The 20,495-nt window shown below is 41.5% G+C and overlaps 3 protein-coding genes across 4 annotated transcripts; all 3 read left to right on the forward strand.

The window, feature by feature from the left end:
• Positions 1–1,489: 1,489 nt before the first annotated feature.
• On the forward strand, positions 1,490–6,220 carry LOC118384795 (matrix Gla protein-like). 2 transcript variants are annotated; one of them, XM_035771523.2, is made up of 5 exons: positions 1,490–1,648; positions 3,118–3,209; positions 3,313–3,342; positions 3,580–3,682; positions 5,897–6,220. In XM_035771523.2, the coding sequence occupies exons 2-5, from the start codon at positions 3,149–3,151 to the stop codon at positions 6,045–6,047; spliced, it is 345 nt and encodes a 114-aa protein (XP_035627416.1). In that variant the 5' UTR covers positions 1,490–1,648; positions 3,118–3,148; the 3' UTR covers positions 6,048–6,220. The 2 variants fall into 2 exon arrangements, with proteins under 2 accessions (XP_035627416.1, XP_035627417.1); XM_035771524.2 differs by having other exon boundaries at positions 1,507–1,648; positions 3,115–3,209.
• A 3,984-nt stretch (positions 6,221–10,204) lies between these two features.
• LOC118384181 (osteocalcin-like) lies at positions 10,205–11,873 on the forward strand. Its single transcript, XM_035770508.2, has 4 exons — positions 10,205–10,334; positions 10,567–10,614; positions 10,790–10,883; positions 11,602–11,873. Exons 1-4 carry the CDS (start codon positions 10,274–10,276, stop codon positions 11,702–11,704), a joined length of 306 nt encoding a protein of 101 aa, XP_035626401.1. The 5' UTR covers positions 10,205–10,273; the 3' UTR covers positions 11,705–11,873.
• A 2,487-nt stretch (positions 11,874–14,360) lies between these two features.
• On the forward strand, positions 14,361–20,438 carry LOC118384611 (WW domain-binding protein 11-like). Its single transcript, XM_035771286.2, has 12 exons — positions 14,361–14,563; positions 16,276–16,362; positions 16,620–16,651; positions 16,745–16,838; positions 16,966–17,162; positions 17,285–17,418; positions 17,530–17,681; positions 17,791–18,018; positions 18,174–18,296; positions 18,507–18,791; positions 18,928–19,113; positions 19,381–20,438. Exons 2-12 carry the CDS (start codon positions 16,299–16,301, stop codon positions 20,028–20,030), a joined length of 2,145 nt encoding a protein of 714 aa, XP_035627179.1. The 5' UTR covers positions 14,361–14,563; positions 16,276–16,298; the 3' UTR covers positions 20,031–20,438.
• The last annotated feature ends 57 nt before the right edge of the window (positions 20,439–20,495 follow it).

Below are 20,495 nucleotides of genomic sequence, written 5' to 3' on the forward strand. Positions count from 1 at the left end.
GGTTAGTATTGTGGAGTAACTACAATGTTGTTGATCCATCCTCAGTTACTCCTGTCACAGCCATTAACCTCTGTAACTGTTTTAAAGTTACCATTGGCCTAATGGTGAAATCCCTGGATGGTTTCCTTCCCCTCCGGCAACTGAGTTAGGAAGGATGCCCGTATCTTTGTTGTGACTGGGTGTATGGATACACCATCCAAAGTGTAATTAATAACTTCACCATGCTCAAAGGGATATTCACAAATATGTGCCCTTCTTTGCGAGGCATTGGAAAAAAACGTCCCTGGTCTTTGTGGTTGAACCGGTGTTTGAAACTCACTGCTCGACTGAGGGACCTTTACAGATAATTGTATGTGTGAGATGAAGAGATGAGGTAGTCATTCAAAAACCATGTTAAACACTATTATTGCACACAGTCCATACAACTTATTACATAACTTGTTAAGCACATTTTTATTCCTGAACCTATTTAGGTGTAGTTATTGACTCAAGACATTTCAGCTAGTTTTTTAAATTGATTTGTAAACTTTTTCGAAAAACATAATTCCACTTTGACATCATGCGTATGGTGTGTAGGCCACTGACAAAAGAAATCTACATTTGATACATTTTCAAATTCAGGCTGTAACACAATCACATGTGGGAAAAGTCAAGGGGTGTGAATACTTTCTGAAGGCACTGTATCTGTCTGGCTCTTCACCTTCTGTTTGTTGCCCTTTGGGCAGGTCTGGTTTCACTGAGTTATTCCTAGAACATTCCAACTTAAGTGAGGTTACATAAGGAAACCTTAAGTGAGGTTACATAAGGAAACCTTAAGTGAGATTGCATAAGGGAACCTTAAGTGAGGTTACGTAAGGAAACCTTAAGTGAGATTGCATAAGGGAACCTTAAGTGAGGTTACGTAAGGAAACCTTAAGTGAGATTGCATAAGGGATTTGTATTCTCATCTGAGCTTAAATCTAAAGAGGTTATTACATACAACTGTAGAACTATACTCAAATAGCCCTAGATATATGATTAGTATAATAAATGCATCACCCCACTATGCAGTTAAGAACACTGTTTTGGCAGTCAAAAACATGAAAGGACAAGGACTGGCACTACAGTGAAAGTTCTCCATGACATTTTTTGGAAGTGTTGATGATACATAGTGGAGTCAGTCCGTGTGGAGTTTGTATGCTACTTGCTCTTTTCATGCCATGCTGTCATGTTGGTAAACAGCAGTAAATATTGTCAGGTAGCTGTGATAGAGCAGGTAACTCCGCTACTGGTCTTCCTCTCTATTCCTCTCCTCCATCCCGCTCTCGTTCTCTGTTTACACCCTGTCTGTTTTGCATCATTCCACTCCACCTTTTCATAATCTGTTTTTCAGCTAACGTGTGAGTATGTTTATAGAAGAGAGAGGGAGAGAGTGAGTTAAGTGTGGTCTGATTGAGGAGGTGGAATGGGCTGATAGAAAGAAGAAGGGAGGAGAAAGAGAGAGGGAGGGCTGAGAAAGAGGGAGTAGGGGGAAACAGACGGGTGGGGGGAGAAGAGGTATAAAAGTATAAAAGCCTTGCTAAACAGAATAAAGAAATATCCCCAGAGAGAGAGAGGGATTCTGAAAGAGACTTTACCAGAGAGTTGACACCATAACTATCTTCTTAGGGTAAGTACAACTATCTCATAGCTACATAACAATATACTACCCACAATACATTAAAAACAAGATATACATTTGATATTGGTAACTTAGATTTAACTCCAACAGAAATCAAATCCCATAAAGGAGGTTAATGTTTAGGTGTAAATATTGGCTGTCACTTTTTGCAGCCTAAAATTAACTGTAAATAACAAAACATACAGACTTTGATCCATTAAAAATAGTGATACAGTGAGATGCATGGGTACAGCCTTCAGTTTATTTGATGTGCTACTGAGTGCTGAGTGAGTAGGGGTCATTAGCCTGGTGGTGCAGTTCTGTGGGTTAGTAGCATCCTGCATGGTAAAGTTTTTTTTTCCAGTGAGGTGAGCATATTCTGGCCTAGGGGGGGGTCTCAGGGCCTGCTGTGTGTTCGTCAGGCTTCATACGCGCATAAAAGGCTGCAGACGATGCTGTCAGCACCTCACTAACACACACACACCCACTCATTGATATCCTCGTAACCCTTTTGCCTGTAAGGTCTGTGAGCTCCCTCCCTGTGGGCCAGCTGTGCCCCATGCCTGGGGGGTGACATGTGCCATTGGGTATGTAAAGGAGGGGCGTTGTACCAGGTTGTCATCCTACCCTATAAACACAGGAGGCGACAGAGAGGGTCTGCCATGGGGCACATGGATGTGGGTGAATGTGGGGGTTTTTGTTCGCAAGGTTGGGGTCTTGTTGACTATTTGTACAGGTGTCAAAAACGTGGCAAGGTCACTGTGAGTGTGTGTGTGTGTGTGTGTGTGTGTGTGTGTGTGTGTGTGTGTGTGTGTGTGTGTGTGTGTGTGTGTGTGTGTGTGTGTGTGTGCGTGCGTGCGTGCGTGCGTGCGTGCGTGTGTGTGTGGGCGTGTGTGGACGTGTTTAACTATACTTGCGGGGACCAGAAGTCCCCACAAGAATAGTAAACTAACAAACATTTGACCAACTGGAGACATTTCGTTGGTCCCCACACGGTCAAATGCTATTTCTGGGGGGTTTAGGGTTAAGGTTAAAATTAGTGTTAGGTTTAGAATTAGGTTCAGGGTTAGGGTTAGGAGCTAGGGTTAGTTTTAGGGTTAGGAGCTAGGGTTAGGTTTAGGGTTAAGGTTAGGTTTTTTGGTTAAGATTAGGTGTCCCTAACATCCAGTCATACAAAAATAACATTGGTTTTGGGAATTTGTTTGTTTGCCCTCTACTCTGAAAATACATAAATGTATAGGCCTAGATATTATTATTTTTGTTGACATTGAGAAATAGTGTGTAGTCAATGGATTTATGGCTGCGTTAACATGTACATGAACCCACATACAGACCCATGTAGACTCTTTACCATCAGTTCACTTGTTTTATAGCTGTCACAGTCCCTAACGTACAGTAACGTCATGCACTCCCTCCATGCCTTCTTTCTCTCGTGGTGGTATTATGACACATTTTAACATCAGTCTTCTCTCCAGCAGACCAAGAGACCGACAGACCGCCAGAGTGAGGATGAGGACTCTCCTCCAGTGTGTGGCCCTGTCTGTCACCATCTCTCTCTGCGTCTGCTACGGTACATTTCTACAAATCAACGCTACGTCAATTCAGAATCTTTTTAGTAAACCTGGTGATCTACAGTGATAAGTCACGGATAACTTTCCCCTTCTTTTCCACAGATTCTCAAGAAAGCACAGAATCCTTTGAAGGTGATTGACCTTCAGATTCTTATGGCAGTAAAACATTCCCACATATTTGATGTATTATAAAAACACTATATTTGTACATTTTTTAATATTATTTCATCTGATTTAGAATTCCAGACCAACTAGGCCATTTAGTGAATTCAATATGATTTTGTCACTGAAATCTGTATGACCGCTCCTGTTGAGATGGGGGTAATTTCTTCTAATAAAATGGTTTTATTTAATTCCATGACATTCCAGATGTGTTTGTCAGCCCTTCCCGAGCCAACTCATTCATCAACCCACAGAGTCCACAGAGGGGAAGTGCCTACAACACTCCATCAAGAGGCAGCACTTACAGGAGGTACCACACACACGATCACTGGCCTACACACAATACCCCATAATGTCAAAGCTGAAATGTCTTGAATCAATAACTATTCACCCCCTTGTTATGTTAAGCCTAAATAAGTTTAGGAGTAAAAATGTGCTAAAAAAGCCACATAATAAGTTTCATGGACTCACTCTGTGTACGATAATAGGTTTTAACATGATTTTTGAATGACTACCTCATCTCCTCACCTCACACATACAATTATCTGTAAGGTCCCTCAGTCGAGCAGGGAATTTCAAACACAGATTAAATCACAAAGATCAGGGAGGTTTTCCAATGCCTCACAAAGAAGGGCACCTATTGGTATTTTTTTTGTTTTTTTAAATCACACATTCAATATCCCTTTGAGCATGGTGAAGTTATTAATTACACTTTGGATGGTGTATCAATACACCCAGTCACCACAAAAGATACAGGCGTCCTTCCTAACTCAGTTGCCGGAGGGGAAGGAAACCATCCAGGGATTTCACCATTAGGCCAATGGTAACTTTAAAACAGTTACAGAGGTTAATGGCTGTGATAGGAGTAACTGAGGATGGATCAACAACATTGTAGTTACTCCACAATACTAACCTAATTGACAAAGCGAAAAGAAGGAAGTCTGTACAGAACACAAATGTTCCACAACATGCATCCTGTTTGCAAGGCAATAAAGTAAAACTGCAAAACAAAGCAATTAACTGTTTGTCCTGAATACATAGTGTTATTTTGGGGGCAAATCCAATACAACACATTACTGAGTACCACTCTCTGTATTTTCAAGTATAGTGGTGGCTGCCTCATGTTATGGTATGCATGTAATCATTAAGGACTGGGCAGTTTTTCAGGATTAAAAAAAACATTTACGGAATGGAGCTAAGTGCAGGGAAAAAAATCCTAGAGGAAAACCTGGTTCAGTATGCTTTCCACCAGACACTGAGAGATTAAGTCACCTTTCAGGAGGACAATAACCTAAAACACAAGGCCAAATCTACACAGGAGTTGCTTACCAAGAAAACCGTGAATGTTCATGAGTGACCGAGTTACAGTTTTGTCTTAAATCTGCTTGAAAATCTATGGCCAGACTTGAAAATGGTTGTCTAGCAATGATCAATAACTATTTTGACAGAGCTTGAAGAATTTTTAAAAGAATAATGGGCAAATATTGTACAATCCAGGTGTGCAAAGCTCTTACACGGAACCCAAACAGGCTGTGCATGTGCGCCATCGTGCGCTATCGTGAATAAATGTATTTTGTCCCCCTACACCAAACGCGATCACGACACGCAGGTTAAAATATCAAAACAAACTCTGAAACAATTACATTAATTTGGGGACAGGTCGAAAAGCATTAAACATGTATGGCAATGTAGCTAGTTAGCTTGCACTTGCTAGCTAATTTGTACTATTTAGCTAGCTTGCTGTTGCTAGCTAATTTGTCCTGGGATATAAACATTGAGTTGTTATTTTACCTGAAATGCACAAGGTCCTCTAACTCTGACAAATTAATCCACACATGAAACGGCCAACCAAATTGTTTCTAGTCATCTCTCCTCCTTCCAGGCTTTTTCATAGTTGAACTTATATGGTGATTGCATCTAAACTTTCATAGTATTACCACGACTACCGGCAAAACAGTTAGTCTGTCAATCACCCACGTGGGTATAACCAATGAGGAGATGGCACGTGGGTACCTGCTTCTATAAACCAATGAGGTGATAGGAGAGGCAGAACTTTCAGCGCAATCTGTGTCAGAAATAGTAATGACTTCTATTTTAGAAGACACTTGTTGGCGCGCGCGAGCAGTGTGGGTGCAATAATTGAATAACATGGATTTGTACATTTATTTTGCGACGCTCGCGCACGACGTGTCCGATCTGGTCAGCATGTTAGAGACTTACCCAGAAAGACTCACGGCTGTAATCGCTGCCAAAGCTGATTCTAACATATATTGGCTCAAGGGTGTGAATGCTTATGTAAATGGTTATTTTTGTATTTAAATATCAATACATTTGCTAACATTTCTAAAAACACGTTTTTAGAAAAAATATCAATTTAAACCATTTAGAATTCTGTCTGTAACACAACAAAATGTGTAAAAAATATGAATACTTTCTGAAGGCACTGTAGGCCTCTGTGTTCTTTGTTTATCTGTGTTTCATAATGGTTGACTGTGATTGTAGTTGACTTGTGTCTGTGTTTCAGAACAATGAAGTCTCCAGCGGAGAGGCGCACAGAGACATGTGAGGACTACTCTCCCTGTCGCTTCTTTGCCCATCGCTATGGTTACCAGCTGGCCTATCAGAGATATTTTGGAGCCAGGAATCCAGGCACGATGGGGAGCCGTGGATTCTGAGTCCTTGTCCATCTTATCATAGCAATTATTCCTGCTATTGATTTACTGTACGCTCATTCAACACACTCTGACATTACGTAACAGGATATTGGTTCAGTGATGTAACAGTGATCTGGCCATGGCACACCCACGAACAGTGGTGTAAAGTACTGAAGTAAAAATATTTTAAAGTACTGCTTAAGTCATTTTTGGGGGGTATCTGTACTTTACTATTTATATTATTTTAATTATTTTATTTTATTTACCTCACTATATTCCCGTAGAAAATATTGTTCTTTTTACTCCATACATTTTCCCTGACAACCCAAAGTCCTCCCTACATTTTCAATGCTTAGCAGGACAGGGAAATTGTCAAATTCACGCACTTATCAAGAGAACACATGGCCATCCCTACTGCCTATGGTCTGGTGGACTCACTAAACACAAATGCATCTTTTGTAAATAATGTCTGAGATTTGGAGTGTGCCCCTGACTATCCTCACATTTTAAAAATAAGAACATGGTGCCTTCCGCTTTGCTTATTATAAGGAATTTAAAATTATTTATCATTTTACTTTTTATACTTAAGTATATTTTAGCAATTCAATTTACTTTTGATACTTAAGTACATTTAAAACCAGATACTTTTAGACTTTTACTCAAGTAGTATTTTACTGGGTGACTTTGACTTTTACTTGAGTAACTTTCTATTAAGGTATCTAAACTTTTACTCAAGTGTGACAATAGGGTACTTCTTCCACCAGTGCCCACGAACGGGCAGTCACATTGATGTTTTTTTGTGATTCCGCAGAACCAAAATGTTCATAATGAAGGCTTTGCTAGGATAGATTTCTGAACTTTGTCTCTACATGGAGGAACGACATCAGCACTTACCCAGACGCTGAAATTACACCCCACATTGTCAAGGCCCAGAAGTCCGACTTGGAAAGAAACTGAGAGAGCAAAATATAGAGGTCTTTCAATAAGGTCTTTACACACCCCTTAAGGGTGAGGTCTCTACATTCTGCAATGCTGTCAAGCAATAATGTGCTACTTAAGAAGTTGAACATGAGTGGGGAAAAGTCAACAAGTAATAGAATAGAATGGTGCAAAATAGAATATAATGGAGCAGAATATAATCGAATGAAGCAGAATAGAAAATAATGGAGCAGAATAGAATGGAGCCGAATAGAATAGAATTTTGTTCTACTTCAGTACTTGAACAATTTATGTGTTTTAGTTTTTATATGCCTATCAATGCTCCATACAGGCACTGGATATACCATATTATGTGTATTACTGGTGAATGAATGTACAATCAACAATCAATCTAAAAATTGCTTTCAGTTTCTTCATATAGGAAATCACTGTGGTTTCTTATAAAAAAGCAAAACCTCTGATCAAAAGTCTGTCACATAATAACGGATGTCGGTTTCTCTTCTTGTTCGATTAGTATCATATGGTTTTATCAACCAGTAGTTAGTTAGTGGTTTGAATAGGATGTCGTGTGGGCATGCTGTAAAACTCAGACCTCTTGAGGTTGTCTGGTGGTATTGCACATTTAAAGGAGTGTTGTCTTTATACAGTGGGGTCTGAAATTATTGACACCCTTGATAAAGATGAGCAAAAATGCCTGTATAAAATAAATAATTCAAATACTGAGCTATATTGTATGCAACAAAAAAATTGGGACATTTTCATTCGCTATTTTCATGTCATCCAACAAATGTAAACGCCTGGAGTTTGCTAAACAGCATTGGCACTTGTATTGGAGTCAGTGCTATGATCAGATGACATGAAAATAGAGCTCTTTGTAAAATATGGTGGTGGATCTAGAATGTTATGGTGCTATTTTGCTTCCACTGGTCCTGGGGCCCTTGCTGAGGTCAACGTCATCATGAACTTTACCCAGTACATAGACATTTTAGCCCAAAACTGGTTGCCTCTGCCAGGAGGTTGAAACTTGCCAGCAAGTGGATCTTCCAGCAAGACAATAACCCCAAGCACACATCAACATCCACAAAGAAATGGTTAATTGGCTACAAAATCAACATTTTGGAATGGTCCTCTCATTCTCAAGACTTGAAATCCATAGAAACTCTGTGGTTTGAAAAGAAGAGGGCAATCTTTATTTTTATTTATTTATCCATTATTTTACCAGGTAAGTTGACTGAGAACATGTTCTCATTTGCAGCAACAACCTGGGGAATAGTTACAGGGGAGAGGAATGAGCCAATTGTTAACTGTGGATTATTAGGTGACCATGATGGTTTGAGGGCCAGATTGGGAATTTAGCCAGGACACCAAGGTTAACACCCCAACTCTTACAATAAGTGCCATGGGATCTTTAGTGACCTCAGAGAGTCAGGACACCTGTTTAATGTCCCATCTGAAAGAGAGCACCCTGCACATGGTAGTGTCATTGGGCATTGGGATATATTATTTTTAGACCAGAGGAAAGAGTGCCTCCTACCAGCCCTCCAACACCACTTCCAGCAGCATCTGGTCTCCCATCCAGGAACTGACCAGGACCAACCCTGCTTAGCTTCAGAAGCAAGACAGCAGTGGTATGCAGGGTGGTATGCTGCTGTCAATCTATAAGCACAGATGAAGGATATCAAGGATCTGGAAGGATTATGTATGGAGGAATGGTCTAAGATCCCTCCCAATACGTTTTCCAACTCATTAAAAAATGCCTCATTGCCATTATCCTAGCAAGGTGAGGTATTGAAAGGTACTGAAAACAGGGATGTCAATAGTTTTGACCCCTATCTTTTTGAGAAAAAAAGTATTACTTGTTAAACAAAATCTCTTTCTCTGAAGAATTGTATTAGCAGTGGTGTAAAGTACTTAAAAATACTTTAAAGTACTACTTAAGTAGTTGTTTTGGGTATCTGTACTTTACTTTACTATTTACATTTTTGACAACTTTTACTACATTCCTAAGGAAAATAATGTACCTTTTACTCCATACATTTTCCCTAAAGTACTTGTTACATTTCACATGCTTAGCAGGACAGGAAAATTATCCAATTCACACACTTATCAAGAGAACCCCCTGGTCATTCCTACTGCATCTGATCTGGCAGACTCACTAAACACACATGCTATGTTTGTAAATTATGTCTGAGTGTTGGAGTGTGCCCCTAGCTATTTGTAAATTATGTCTGAGTGTTGGAGTGTGCCCCTAGCTATCTGTAAATTATGTCTGAGTGTTGGAGTGTGCCCCTAGCTATCTGTAAATTATGTCTGAGTGTTGGAGTGTGCCCCTAGCTATCTGTAAATTATGTCTGAGTGTTGGAGTGTGCCCCTAGCTATCCGTTAAAAAAATCGAAATAGTGCCGTGTGGTTTGCTTCATAATATAAGGAATGTAAAATTATTCATACTTTTACTTTTGATACTTAAGTATATTTTAGCAATTACATTTACTTTTGATACTTAAGTACATTTAAAACCAATATTTAAAACCAAAACCACATTTTATATTTGTAGTATTTGAATGGATATCTTTCAATTTTACTTTAGTCATTTTCTATTAAGATATCTCTACTTGTACTCAAGTATTACGATTAGGTACGTTTTCCACCACTGTGTATTAGTATAAAATAATAGCATTTCCACATTTTTGGAGCATACAATTTAACTCAGTAATATAATAATTTAATTTCCACATTTTTGGAGCATACAATTTAACTCAGTAATATAATAATTTAATTTCCACATTTTTGGAGCATACAATTTAACTCAGTAAAATAATTATTAATTTCATCTTCATCAAGGGTGTACATTTCGGCCCCACTGTAGGTGTGGGAATTATTAGAGACATGTACATATGTTTTTACAACAGTTAAGTATAAAAGGTGTAACAATATTTTTTCATGGGGTTTAAAGCATGACCTCACCAAAAAATATGATGAAGCATAAATGTAGAATGTTTTTTCGAATGTTTAGAATATATGCAACAATTATTTGAGAATTCAGGGTGTGTTTTGTGTGTGTGTGTGTGTGTGTGTGTGTGTGTGTGTGTGTGTGTGTGTATCTGTTCAAGGTGCCAGTGTACATTTTCTGTTGCTTGTGGGTGTATGATACATGATTCCTCATCCAATCACAACTCAAGATATTGTGAGGGTCATAACTATACACTGAGTGTGTGTTCTTGTACTGGTGAGAGAGACAAGCAAGACAGAACAGTCTAAATCTCATACTTGTTGATCGTCCAGATCGTGAACCAACAGCAAAGAGAAAGATGAAGACCTTGGCCATCCTTGACCTCTCTGCTCTGGCATGTGTGTGCCACTCTATTGGAGGTAAGAGCAGAGATAGAGCGATAGCGTTGGTCAAGGTTTTGCACCTGTGCAAAATGTGCAACTCTTTTTAGGATTTCAGCATAAATGGAATAAGGAAAATAGTCAAATAAATAATTAAACTTCATAAAAATGTTAAAGAATAAATAAAACATGTAAACAATTTAGAATGTTGTAGTTGTGTTTTCAGATCGAGATGATTAATCATGTACAATAGTGTTTCCTGTCTACATAGACTCCTCTACCCCCACTGCCTCAAAGCCTGCTAGTGAGAAAAGTGTGGGTAAGAAACACCACTAGGATAATTAGTACCAGAATAGCAGGGGTCTGATTGTGTGTACTGTAATGTTGATGACCAGTCGTAGATGCACTGAACATGGTTATTCTAAGTGCAGTGGGATTACACTTGTTTATATTTCTCTCGTTTTAAAAAGTGAATATGTTCTATGACCTTACAGGTGTGTTTGTTAAGAAGGACCTGGCCTCCACTTTGGTGCGACAGAAGAGAGCCGGCACTGCCCTTGCAGCCTTGTCCCTGACTCAGCTGGAGAGGTACAGTACTGTTCTGTTGTCCCCTGTCTGTCATCTGATAGCCTGGCACACAAGGTTGTTTTTCTACAAGGTGTCATAAGTTGTGTGAAGTTGACTGGATGTAATTTGGGTGGTGGACCATTCTTAATAAACACTGGAAACTATTGAGTGTAAAAAAAATAACAGTGTTGCCGTTCTTGACACAGACCGGTGAGCCTGGCACCTACTACCGTACCCTGTTCAAAGGCACTTAAATCCCTTGTCTTGCCCATTCAGTCTCTGAATTTCACACATACACAATCCATGTCTCAATTGTCTCAAGGCTTACAAATCCCTCTTTAACATGTCTCCTCCTCTTCATCTACACTGACTGAAGTGGCTTTAACAAGTGACATCAATAAGAGATCATAGCTCTCACCTGGATTCACCTGGTCAGTCTATATCATGGAAAGAGCAGGTGTTTGTAATGTTTTGTTCACTCAGTGTATGTGTTTTGCTGTTAATCAATGTTTGTATGGGAACAAGCATCATTTCCACTTAATTTAAGATTAGTTTAAGATGAAATGTGTGCAAATATTCAGGGAATTCCCTGTTGTTATAGAGTGAAATGTTAATTATATAAGCCTCTTTCTTCACACTGGATAATATCTAGATTTTCATCTGGGGTTTTTTCTTCCCCCTTTCTTCTTTCACCTCTTCCTCTTATTTTATGGAAACTGCCCAACCCCTTCATTCCCAGTCTGAGGGAGGTGTGTGAGCTGAACTACTGGTGTGAGAACCTGATGGACACAGCTGGGATCATTGCTGCCTACACCGAATTCTATGGACCAATCCCATACTAGATGTCAACCCACTCCACAAACCAACTTCTATTCTGCAAGGCTTTTTGGAGAGAAGTAGGTGTAATGTTCTGAGGGTGAAACATCTGAATAAATCTAAACAAATGAAGTATAAATTGATACGGTGTTAGAGGGAGAGCGAGAGAGAAAGAGGACAATGGGAAGTTATCAACATAACTACATTACATTACATTTAAGTCATTTAGCAGACGCTCTTATCCAGAGCGACTTACAACTATTTGGTAATATTCTGTAGTGTAGCATGGTCAACACAAATATCTAAACAATGTGTCTTTCATAAAATGATTTCATATTACATAACAATATTCTAACAATGTTATAACATGATACATTGTGTGAGATCTGTCATTTCCTAAAGGGAACAAATGAGAAACAGATTAGGCTACACACTAACGGAGACCTGAAGAAATGACCTCTGTGGTATCAAAGGCTGGTAAAGACCTTGATACAAAAATAGTGGAGCAACTATACTGGAGCAAAAAGTTCCATTGGCTTGACATTGCTGACTTTGTTTATTGAAATATTGAAAGAGCAAAGTTACATGTACAGATCTTCAGCACCTTCATGAATATAAAACATCTATGACAGCTGAAAACATTTAGATTACATTGCATTTTATATTGCATGAACAAACATATCTATCTACCTGTTCAATTGCATAACTGATCCCAATGCTGGGGCATTTAACTTGGTCATCACTGCCAATGTTCGTATTCACAGTTGAAGTCGGAAGTTTACAAACACTTAGTTTGGCGTCAATAAAACTTGTTTTTTCCACCACTCCACAAATGTATTGTTAACAAACTATAGTTTTGGCAAGTCGGTTAGGACATCTACTTTGTGCATGACGCAAGTCATTTTTCCAACAATTGTTTACAGACAGATTATTTCACTTATATTTCCCTGTATCACAATTACAGTTGGTCAGAAGTTTACATACACTAAGTTGACTGTGCCTTTAAACAGCCTGGAAAATTCCAGAAAATGATATCATGGCATTAGAAGCTTCTGATAGGCTAATTGACATCATTGGAGTCAATTGGAGGTGTACCTGTGGATGTATTTCAATGCTTACCTTCAAACTCAGTGCCTCTTTGCTTGACATCATGGGAACATCTAAAGAAATCAGCCAAGACCTCAGAAAACAAATGGTAGACCTCCACAAGTCTGGTTCATCCTTGGGAGAAATTTCCAAACTCCTGAACGTACCACATTCATCTGTACAAACAATAGTACACAAGTATAAACACCATGGGACCACGCAGCTGTCATACCGCTCAGGAAGGAGACGCGTTCTGTTTCCTAGAGATGAACGTACTTTGGTGCGAAAAGTGCAAATCAATCCCAGAACAACAGCAAAGGACCATGTGAAGATGCTGGAGGATACAGGTACAAAAGTATCTATATCCACAGTAAAACAAGTCCTATATCAACATAGCCTGAAAGGTCCCTCAACAAGGTAGAAGCCACTGCTCCAAAACCGGCATAGAAAAGCCAGACTATGGTTTGCAACTGCACATGGGGACAAAGATCATACTTTTTGGAGAAATGTCCTCAGGTCTGATAAAACTAAAATAAAACTGTTTGGCCATAAAGACCATTGTTATATTTGGAGGAAAAAGGGGGAGGCTTGCAAGCCAAATAACACCATCTCAACCGTTAAGCACGGAGGTGGCAGCATCATGTTGTGGGTGTGCTTTGCTACAGGAGGGACTGGTGCACTTCACAAAATAGATGGCATCATGACGATGGAAAATTATGTGGATATATTGAAGCAACATCTCAAGACATCAGTCAGGAAGTTTAAAGCTTGGTCGCAAATGGGACTTCCAAGTGGACAATGACCCCAAGCATACTTCCAAAGTTGTGGCAAAATGGCTTAAGGACAACAAAGTCAAGGTATTGGAGTGGCCATCACAAAGCCCTGACCTCAATCGTATAGAAAATGTGTGGGCAGAACTGAAAAAGCGTGTGCGAACAAGGAGGTCTACAAACGTGACTCAGTCACACCAGCTCTGTCAGGAGGAATGAGTCAAAATTCACCCAACTTATTGTGGGAAGCTTGTGGAAGGCTACCCAAAACGTTTGACCCAAGTTAAACAATGTAGAAGCAATGCTACCAAATACTAATTGAGTGTATGTAAACTTCTGACCCACTGGGAATGTGATGAAAGAAATAAAAGCTGAAATAAATCATTCTCTCTACCATTATTCTGACATTTCACATTCTTAAAATAAAGTGGTGATCCTAACTGACCTAAAACAGGGCATTTTTACTAGGATTAAATGTCAGGAATTGTGAAAAACGAAGTTTAAATGCATTTGACTAAGGTGAATGTAAACTTCCAACTTCAACTGTATGTAAGGTCATATTGCCTTAAGATTAGTTTAACCTGGCCATTCTACCCTCAAAATAATGTATAATAAAATGCAAAAGGCACTCATTCACCTGCAAGAGAACTTGGTTGAAGCGTAGGCTATTCGTAACATTAGCAGTAGCAAAGGTTGCAGGTTCACCCAAAACTGCAGACATGAAGCAAAGACTTTGAGCGCAAAACTGCAGTCTACTAGGTCAGCCACTGGGGGGGTTGAGCGTATTTAGTTTGACCTTCTTTTTTGGTGTTTCCGGTTTATCTCACACGAGACTTCCGCCCTAGCTCGCGGCAATCAAAACATGGTGGACGGCATCAATTAGCCAAAAGCGTTTGTGTCAGTGTGATCTAAAAGGTTATCACATACATTAGTTTGATACAGGCAACGGCATTTATAGTTGACAATTCACCCGATTGGAAAGTAAGAGAGGGGAAAGGCGCACTGCCCACAGTTTTCACGTGGATAAAGGTAGAGTCAATTCAAGTTAGCTTTTTCGTTACCTGTTCATCGAGCTAGTTGACTGGCTAATTTAGCTGGCTAACGTTATGCTGATGTGAAACCTGCAGACTTTGGTGATATAGCTACCGTTGGTTACAATATGTGCTAGTTAGCTAACTAATTTAACATTTCAGAAAATTAATATTGGCGATTATTTGCATTATCTATGGCTAGCTAACATTAGAACTGGTACAGCTTTGCTAGCTAATTTAACGAACGTTAGTTATTAGTTTGGACGAGTTAACGTATACTTCTGACTAGCTGCTATTCAAACAATAATTGTTTTGTGACATTGTGCTGGGAGACGAACTTGTATGTACAAGTATGTTTCCCAGCACAATGTCAAAAGGCAATTCATTATTGGTTTAATCGCAGCAAGAGAGTGAACGTTATTTATAAAAAGGACCTCTCTGAAATGAAAATGGATGGTCCTCCCTAGAGCAAAATATATTTAACCTAAACCCTCCCTGAACGCAAAAAACGAGTGACCCTCCCCTATACCTAAAATAATAATGAAAACAACGTGGATAGCAGAGAACATGTCTACCGTTTACCCTCACTTATTGGACAGACCAGAGCCTTGCATATGAATATCTGTTTAATACCGTACCATTTCCCAAAATTACAGGCTAAGAATGAACATATGCCTGTGTGTTCATATCATCATATTAATCCAATGCCAAATAAATGTGTCTTGTTTGCAATGAAACTACCCCTGTTTGAAAATAATAAAATCTGAGACCTCATTAGGAATCTGAGCATGGTGCTTTCCAAAGTTAGGCCTAACTTATCACTCCAGGCAGAGAAGACTGACGCAGAAAAATGGCAGCTTTAACTGCTCGCCACTCTTCTTCTGTAGCTCAACCCAACGAGAGGTCACAAGCGTTTACCTAAAAGCTGTCTGGGTTTAAACATCTTATATTGTATAGAAAGTGAATAACTTAATCAAAGCCCTCTTTTTAGTAAACTAATTCAAATTAAGACTGTTGAAATGAATTATGCCTATTTGAATTTGCCTGCTTTCAGCACCATGAGCTGTCCATTTCCGATTGATTGCTTCATTTCAGCACCACAATGTAAGTTACTCGAATCTGGCTTATTGTGAGGTCAATAACTCTGTTAAATAGGCCTACATCATGGGCAAGAAACATTTAGTTTTTAATCAAATCAATTATAGTAGTAGCAAGCTATAAAAGTTGACCTCCAGCCTTCCTTTTCATCTTTGCACTCTCCTTCTCAAACTTGAAGATAGGCTATAGCAGTGTTTCCCAATCCTGGTCCTCTAATACTCCCAACAGTACACTATTTTGTTGTGGCCCTTGACAAACACACATCATTGAGGGCTTGATGATTAGTTGACAAGTTGAATCAGGTATGCTTGTCCAGGGTTACAATAGAAATGTGTACTATTGTAGGTACTCAAGGACCAGGTTTGGGAACACTGTTCATGCGCAAGAGTGCATTTTTGGGGGAAGAAGCCCAAAGACTCTCCCTCTGAACTTCCACCGTAGGTCTACACTGTGCAGCCATTGGTTAGGAATCACACAAAAAAAAGTTTTTGTTCAGCAAGAGCAGAGCAGGCTGGGGCTCCTGGTTGGAATATACATTGCAGCTATCTTACAAGTATAACTTATAGATTTTCTCCGGATTCCAATAAGTTGATACTGTATCTTCCCTGGCAGGGTGAAGGAGACGCGCCATCACCATGGGGCGACGTTCGACCTCCTCCACCAAGAGTGGGAAGTTCATGAACCCCACCGACCAGGCCAGTAAGTAACGTCATACCCATTCCGTCGTCATGTGACCGCTCACATCATACATTCACCACACCTTGAGCATGAACACATCAGTGGACACCCATTGTTACTTAAGCTTCAGGGGATCCCATGTCTGTGAAAGGAAAATAATTTCTGTGTCTGTTATTGAGCTCAGCAGCACTATGAACAATAGTAAAGGCATCAATGTAGAAGAGCTGTAAGGTAACAGGTTCTACATCAAACTTAATGCGGTGCCTTTTCCTCTTCAGGGAAGGAGGCCAGGAAACGGGAGCTGAAGAAGGTAAGACCTTGGCTGACAAGTTGAATGTCAATGACAGGTTGACTTTGTATTCTGTCTATAAATCTCACTGTGTTCTTCTTTGCTGCGCCACAGAACAAGAAGCAGAGGATGATGGTGAGAACAGCTGTACTGAAGATGAAGGACCCCAGACAGATCATCAAAGACATGGAGAAGCTGGATGAAATGGGTGAGCCATTGCAAACGGGTTTTAAACAAGATTGTGTGTTTTGTTATTTGTCTTCCAAAAAGATCTTGCTAATCATTTTCTTTTCTCCTGTTCACATCCATTCTCTGTCTGTTTTTTCCTGTGCCAGAGTTCAACCCTGTGCAGCAGCCACTGCTGAATGAGAAGGTGTTGAGAGACAAGAGGAAGAAGCTACGGGAGACGTTTGAGCGCATCGTACGTTTGTATGAAAGAGAGAACCCAGACACTTACAAGGAGCTACGCAAACTGGAGCTGGACTATGAGAGCAATCGCGGCAAGCTGTCACTCTACTTCGACTCAGTCAAGGTGTGTATGCTATGCTGATGATGTATGAATTGCACAGATAAACCGAGCAGTGCTGAGATCATGTCATAATTTTTTGCTGTTGTTCACTACTCACTATTTCTCTTCCTCGCTCTGTCAACTAGAATGCTGAACTGGTGGAGGTGGATAGCATCCCACTCCCAGAGATGCCCCATGCCCCTTCCAGCATCCTGATCCAGGACATCCCCCTGCCTGGGGCCCAGCCTCCCTCCATCCTGAAGAAGGGCTCCTCGTTTAGGTGGGCACTCCCCTGAATTTACAGTGCTGTCTCAGTATCATTCCTATGGACCATACCATAACCCTACCAGCTGCTCTGTAAACACTCTCTCACTCTCTCTTTCTCTCTCAGTAAGGGGATCAGTGCCTCCATGTCTGCAGCGGTGGCAGGTGTCCCTCGGTTACCCCCTGGTAGGAAACCCCCTGGTCCCCCACCTGGCCCCCCACCGTCTCAGGTCCTGGCACTGTATGCCTCACGCAGGGCCCAGTTCGCAGCAGACGCAGGTACTGCACATACACCTCACTACTGCTTGTTTGCACATGGGATCAGGAGGAATAAATATGCTTCATTCTACTTTCTCATCCAAATCCACCTTTCTCTGCCTACAACCAGATCTGTCCAACCAGGCCTCTGACATGGAGAAAGCCATGGACACTATGCTGATGGGAGGAGAGAGGGACAGTGGGAGCGAGAGCGATGGAGACGATGGGGAGGAAGACGACAGCGACTCTGAAGAGGACAGTGAAGGAGAGAGGGATGACGGAGGCGAGGTTGACAAGAAGATGATGGAGGACGATAGAGAGAAGGGCAGAGAGGAGGACAGAGGGGACAGACATGCAGGTGAGAGGCAGAGCCCTATCCGCATATGTGCTTTCTTGATCACCCCAAGTGTGTTGGGTTCAGTCTTCAAGTCTGTGCACTACTTGGTGTTGTAGTTTAAAGAATGATAACCCAGATATGGCGTTTTACACAAGGTTGTGTGATATGTTTTGCAGGACGCAGTGTGCGGTTTGCAGACATGCCCCCCTCAGCCCCCAGGGAGAAGAGCAAGAAGAAGAGGATTGTGAAGAAGAAAAAGGCCATCACTCCTCTGCAGGCTATGATGCTTAGGATGGCAGGTACTGTATCTCCTCCAGTCTGCACACAACACCACTACCACACTTCAGCAGGATTTGATGATGCAGATGAATGATTGGATTGTTGACACTATTTTGGAGAATGATGTAATTTAAAGAGGTTTGTATGTAGGATGATTTCTCCATGGGAACTAGGTTATAATTTCTTCCTTCATCCCTTTCTCACTCATCCCCTTTATTATTTGTCTACAGGGCAGTCCATCCCTGAAGACGAAGAGGAGGAAGAGGAAGTTGAAGAGGAGTATACTGACTCTGACGACTCCGACATCGAGGATAGGGGACCACCAGGCGACAACCAATCTCATCTTATACCCAATCAGTGCATGCCTCCACCCTCTGGACCAATGGGAGGACAGCAACCACCTCTACACATGCAGGGTCCACCAGGAACAGGGCCTCCACCGTTGGGACCACCCCCAGCTCCTCCAATGAGGCCTCCTGGTCCGCCCTCTGGCCTGCCTCCCGGCCCTCCTCCAGGTTATTTGGTTTTATGTGTAGTAATGATTGGAGTACAGTGTCATCTTGTATGACGTTGCTTCATTACTATCAAATTACTTAAACAAAGCACTATGATGTGATATGTCATATGATATGTCTTGTTTGTCATCCTAAGGTGCTCCCCCGTTTTTGAGGCTGCCTGGTATGCTAGGTGGTCCAAGGGGACCGATGCCCCGGCTACTGCCCCCTGGACCCCCACCAGGTCGTCCCCCTGGCCCTCCCCCAGGCCCGCCTCCAGGTCTCCCTCCTGGTCCTCCACCCCGGGGACCCCCACCCAGACTGCCTCCCCCAGCTCCCCCAGGTATGTGTGGATGTATTTTTGTGCCTTTTATTGGAATTTCACGACTTTATCCCTTCTCCTTAAACACAGAACATTGTCAAAACATACATGTTTTTTAAACATAACTACAGTTATGCAGTAGTACCCAAAGTTAACAGTAATAAAAATAGATGTCAACATGGCACATACCTCAAGCTAAAATGAATGTAAAATGTATTTTGGGCCGCAAAGCATGGGAATAAAGCAGGATTTCCCCCCACTCTACTCTCCTCTTCTCCCTTTCTGTAGGTATCCCCCCTCCACCACGATCTGGCCCCCCACGCCAACTCGCCCCTCCCCTCTCTCTTTTCCCTCCGCCGCTTAACTCCAACGTCCTCAGTGCTCCCCCCAGCATCGTCCACCGCCAGAAACCCGGCTCCAACCCAGATGGCTCCCAGAGCAACCCCAATGCCTCCATGCTGCCCCCTCCCTCCATGCCTATGTCCATGCGCTCAGGGATGCAGATGCCCCCTCCCCCGGGGACAAGTGCCCCGCCGTCGGGCGCAAACCCCACCAGCCACCACCATGCACCAACCATCGAGAAGCGGGCCAACATCACCTCTATCTCAGCCGGAGGCAGCAATCTGGCAACAGGCCAGGGGAGTGGCGGAGCCACCATCTCAGCCAAACCCCAGATCATCAACCCCAAGACAGAGGTCACCCGCTTCGTGCCCACGGCGCTGAGGGTGCGCAGGGATAAAGGGGCCGGGAGCGGAGGAGGGCCTATGGAAAAGAGAGGAAGAAGAGATGACAGGGTCGGAGGCCAGAAGCAGCAGTCGATGGCTGCCCCCATGGGGTCGGCCAACGCTACTCAGATGGGCCCAGTCTCTCAGCCCAACATGAAGACCAAGGACCAGATGTATGAGGCCTTCATGAGGGAGATGGAGGGACTCCTCTGAGACTGACAGGGGCTGCGGGGTGAAAAGGGTGGGTGTGTTGAGAAGGAATGAACAGTAGGGGTCATGAAGAAAGTGTTAGTGATACCAGCAAGCAGATGCTGTTCAGAAACACATTGGTTCCTCTAAATGAAGCAGAAAGGCTTTGTTTTTCACAATGAGACTAGAATCTCCTCCCTACCAACTTACTGTACATGGCTATGATAATTTGGCTCAATCTTTGTGAAAAAGCTAGTGTTTTTTTATGACTGTCAAATGTTTATTTTATTGTTGAACTGACAAACGTGATGGATTTCAAAGAAAGAAGGGGGGTGTTTTGTCAGGTGTTTCTAGGAAAATCCAAATGAGTGTGCATATGCTTGTCTGAAATGGTTAGACCTGCAACTAAATAAATAAACTCAATTAACTATTTTCAGTCCAATCTTTTTTTAAAGTATATTTTCATAAATCAGACTAGAAATTAATAAA

Source organism: Oncorhynchus keta, chromosome 5 (assembly GCF_023373465.1).
Source record: "Oncorhynchus keta strain PuntledgeMale-10-30-2019 chromosome 5, Oket_V2, whole genome shotgun sequence".
Lineage (NCBI taxonomy): Eukaryota > Metazoa > Chordata > Actinopteri > Salmoniformes > Salmonidae > Oncorhynchus > Oncorhynchus keta.

What these genes read in the sequence shown, in the direction of transcription:
- LOC118384181 (XM_035770508.2), top strand. Translation starts at nt 10,274, where the DNA reads ATGAAGACCTTGGCCATCCTTGACCTCTCTGCTCTGGCATGTGTGTGC. An exon ending in TGTGTGCCACTCTATTGGAG is followed by an intron (nt 10,335 to 10,566) that starts GTAAGAGCAGAG and finishes CTGTCTACATAG; the next exon opens with ACTCCTCTACCCCCACTGCC. An exon ending in TGCTAGTGAGAAAAGTGTGG is followed by an intron (nt 10,615 to 10,789) that starts GTAAGAAACACC and finishes ATGACCTTACAG; the next exon opens with GTGTGTTTGTTAAGAAGGAC.
- LOC118384795 (XM_035771523.2), top strand. Translation starts at nt 3,149, where the DNA reads ATGAGGACTCTCCTCCAGTGTGTGGCCCTGTCTGTCACCATCTCTCTC. An exon ending in CTCTCTCTGCGTCTGCTACG is followed by an intron (nt 3,210 to 3,312) that starts GTACATTTCTAC and finishes TCTTTTCCACAG; the next exon opens with ATTCTCAAGAAAGCACAGAA. An exon ending in AAGCACAGAATCCTTTGAAG is followed by an intron (nt 3,343 to 3,579) that starts GTGATTGACCTT and finishes ATGACATTCCAG; the next exon opens with ATGTGTTTGTCAGCCCTTCC.
- LOC118384611 (XM_035771286.2), top strand. Translation starts at nt 16,299, where the DNA reads ATGGGGCGACGTTCGACCTCCTCCACCAAGAGTGGGAAGTTCATGAAC. An exon ending in CAGAGGGGACAGACATGCAG is followed by an intron (nt 18,019 to 18,173) that starts GTGAGAGGCAGA and finishes TATGTTTTGCAG; the next exon opens with GACGCAGTGTGCGGTTTGCA. An exon ending in GCCTCCCGGCCCTCCTCCAG is followed by an intron (nt 18,792 to 18,927) that starts GTTATTTGGTTT and finishes TGTCATCCTAAG; the next exon opens with GTGCTCCCCCGTTTTTGAGG.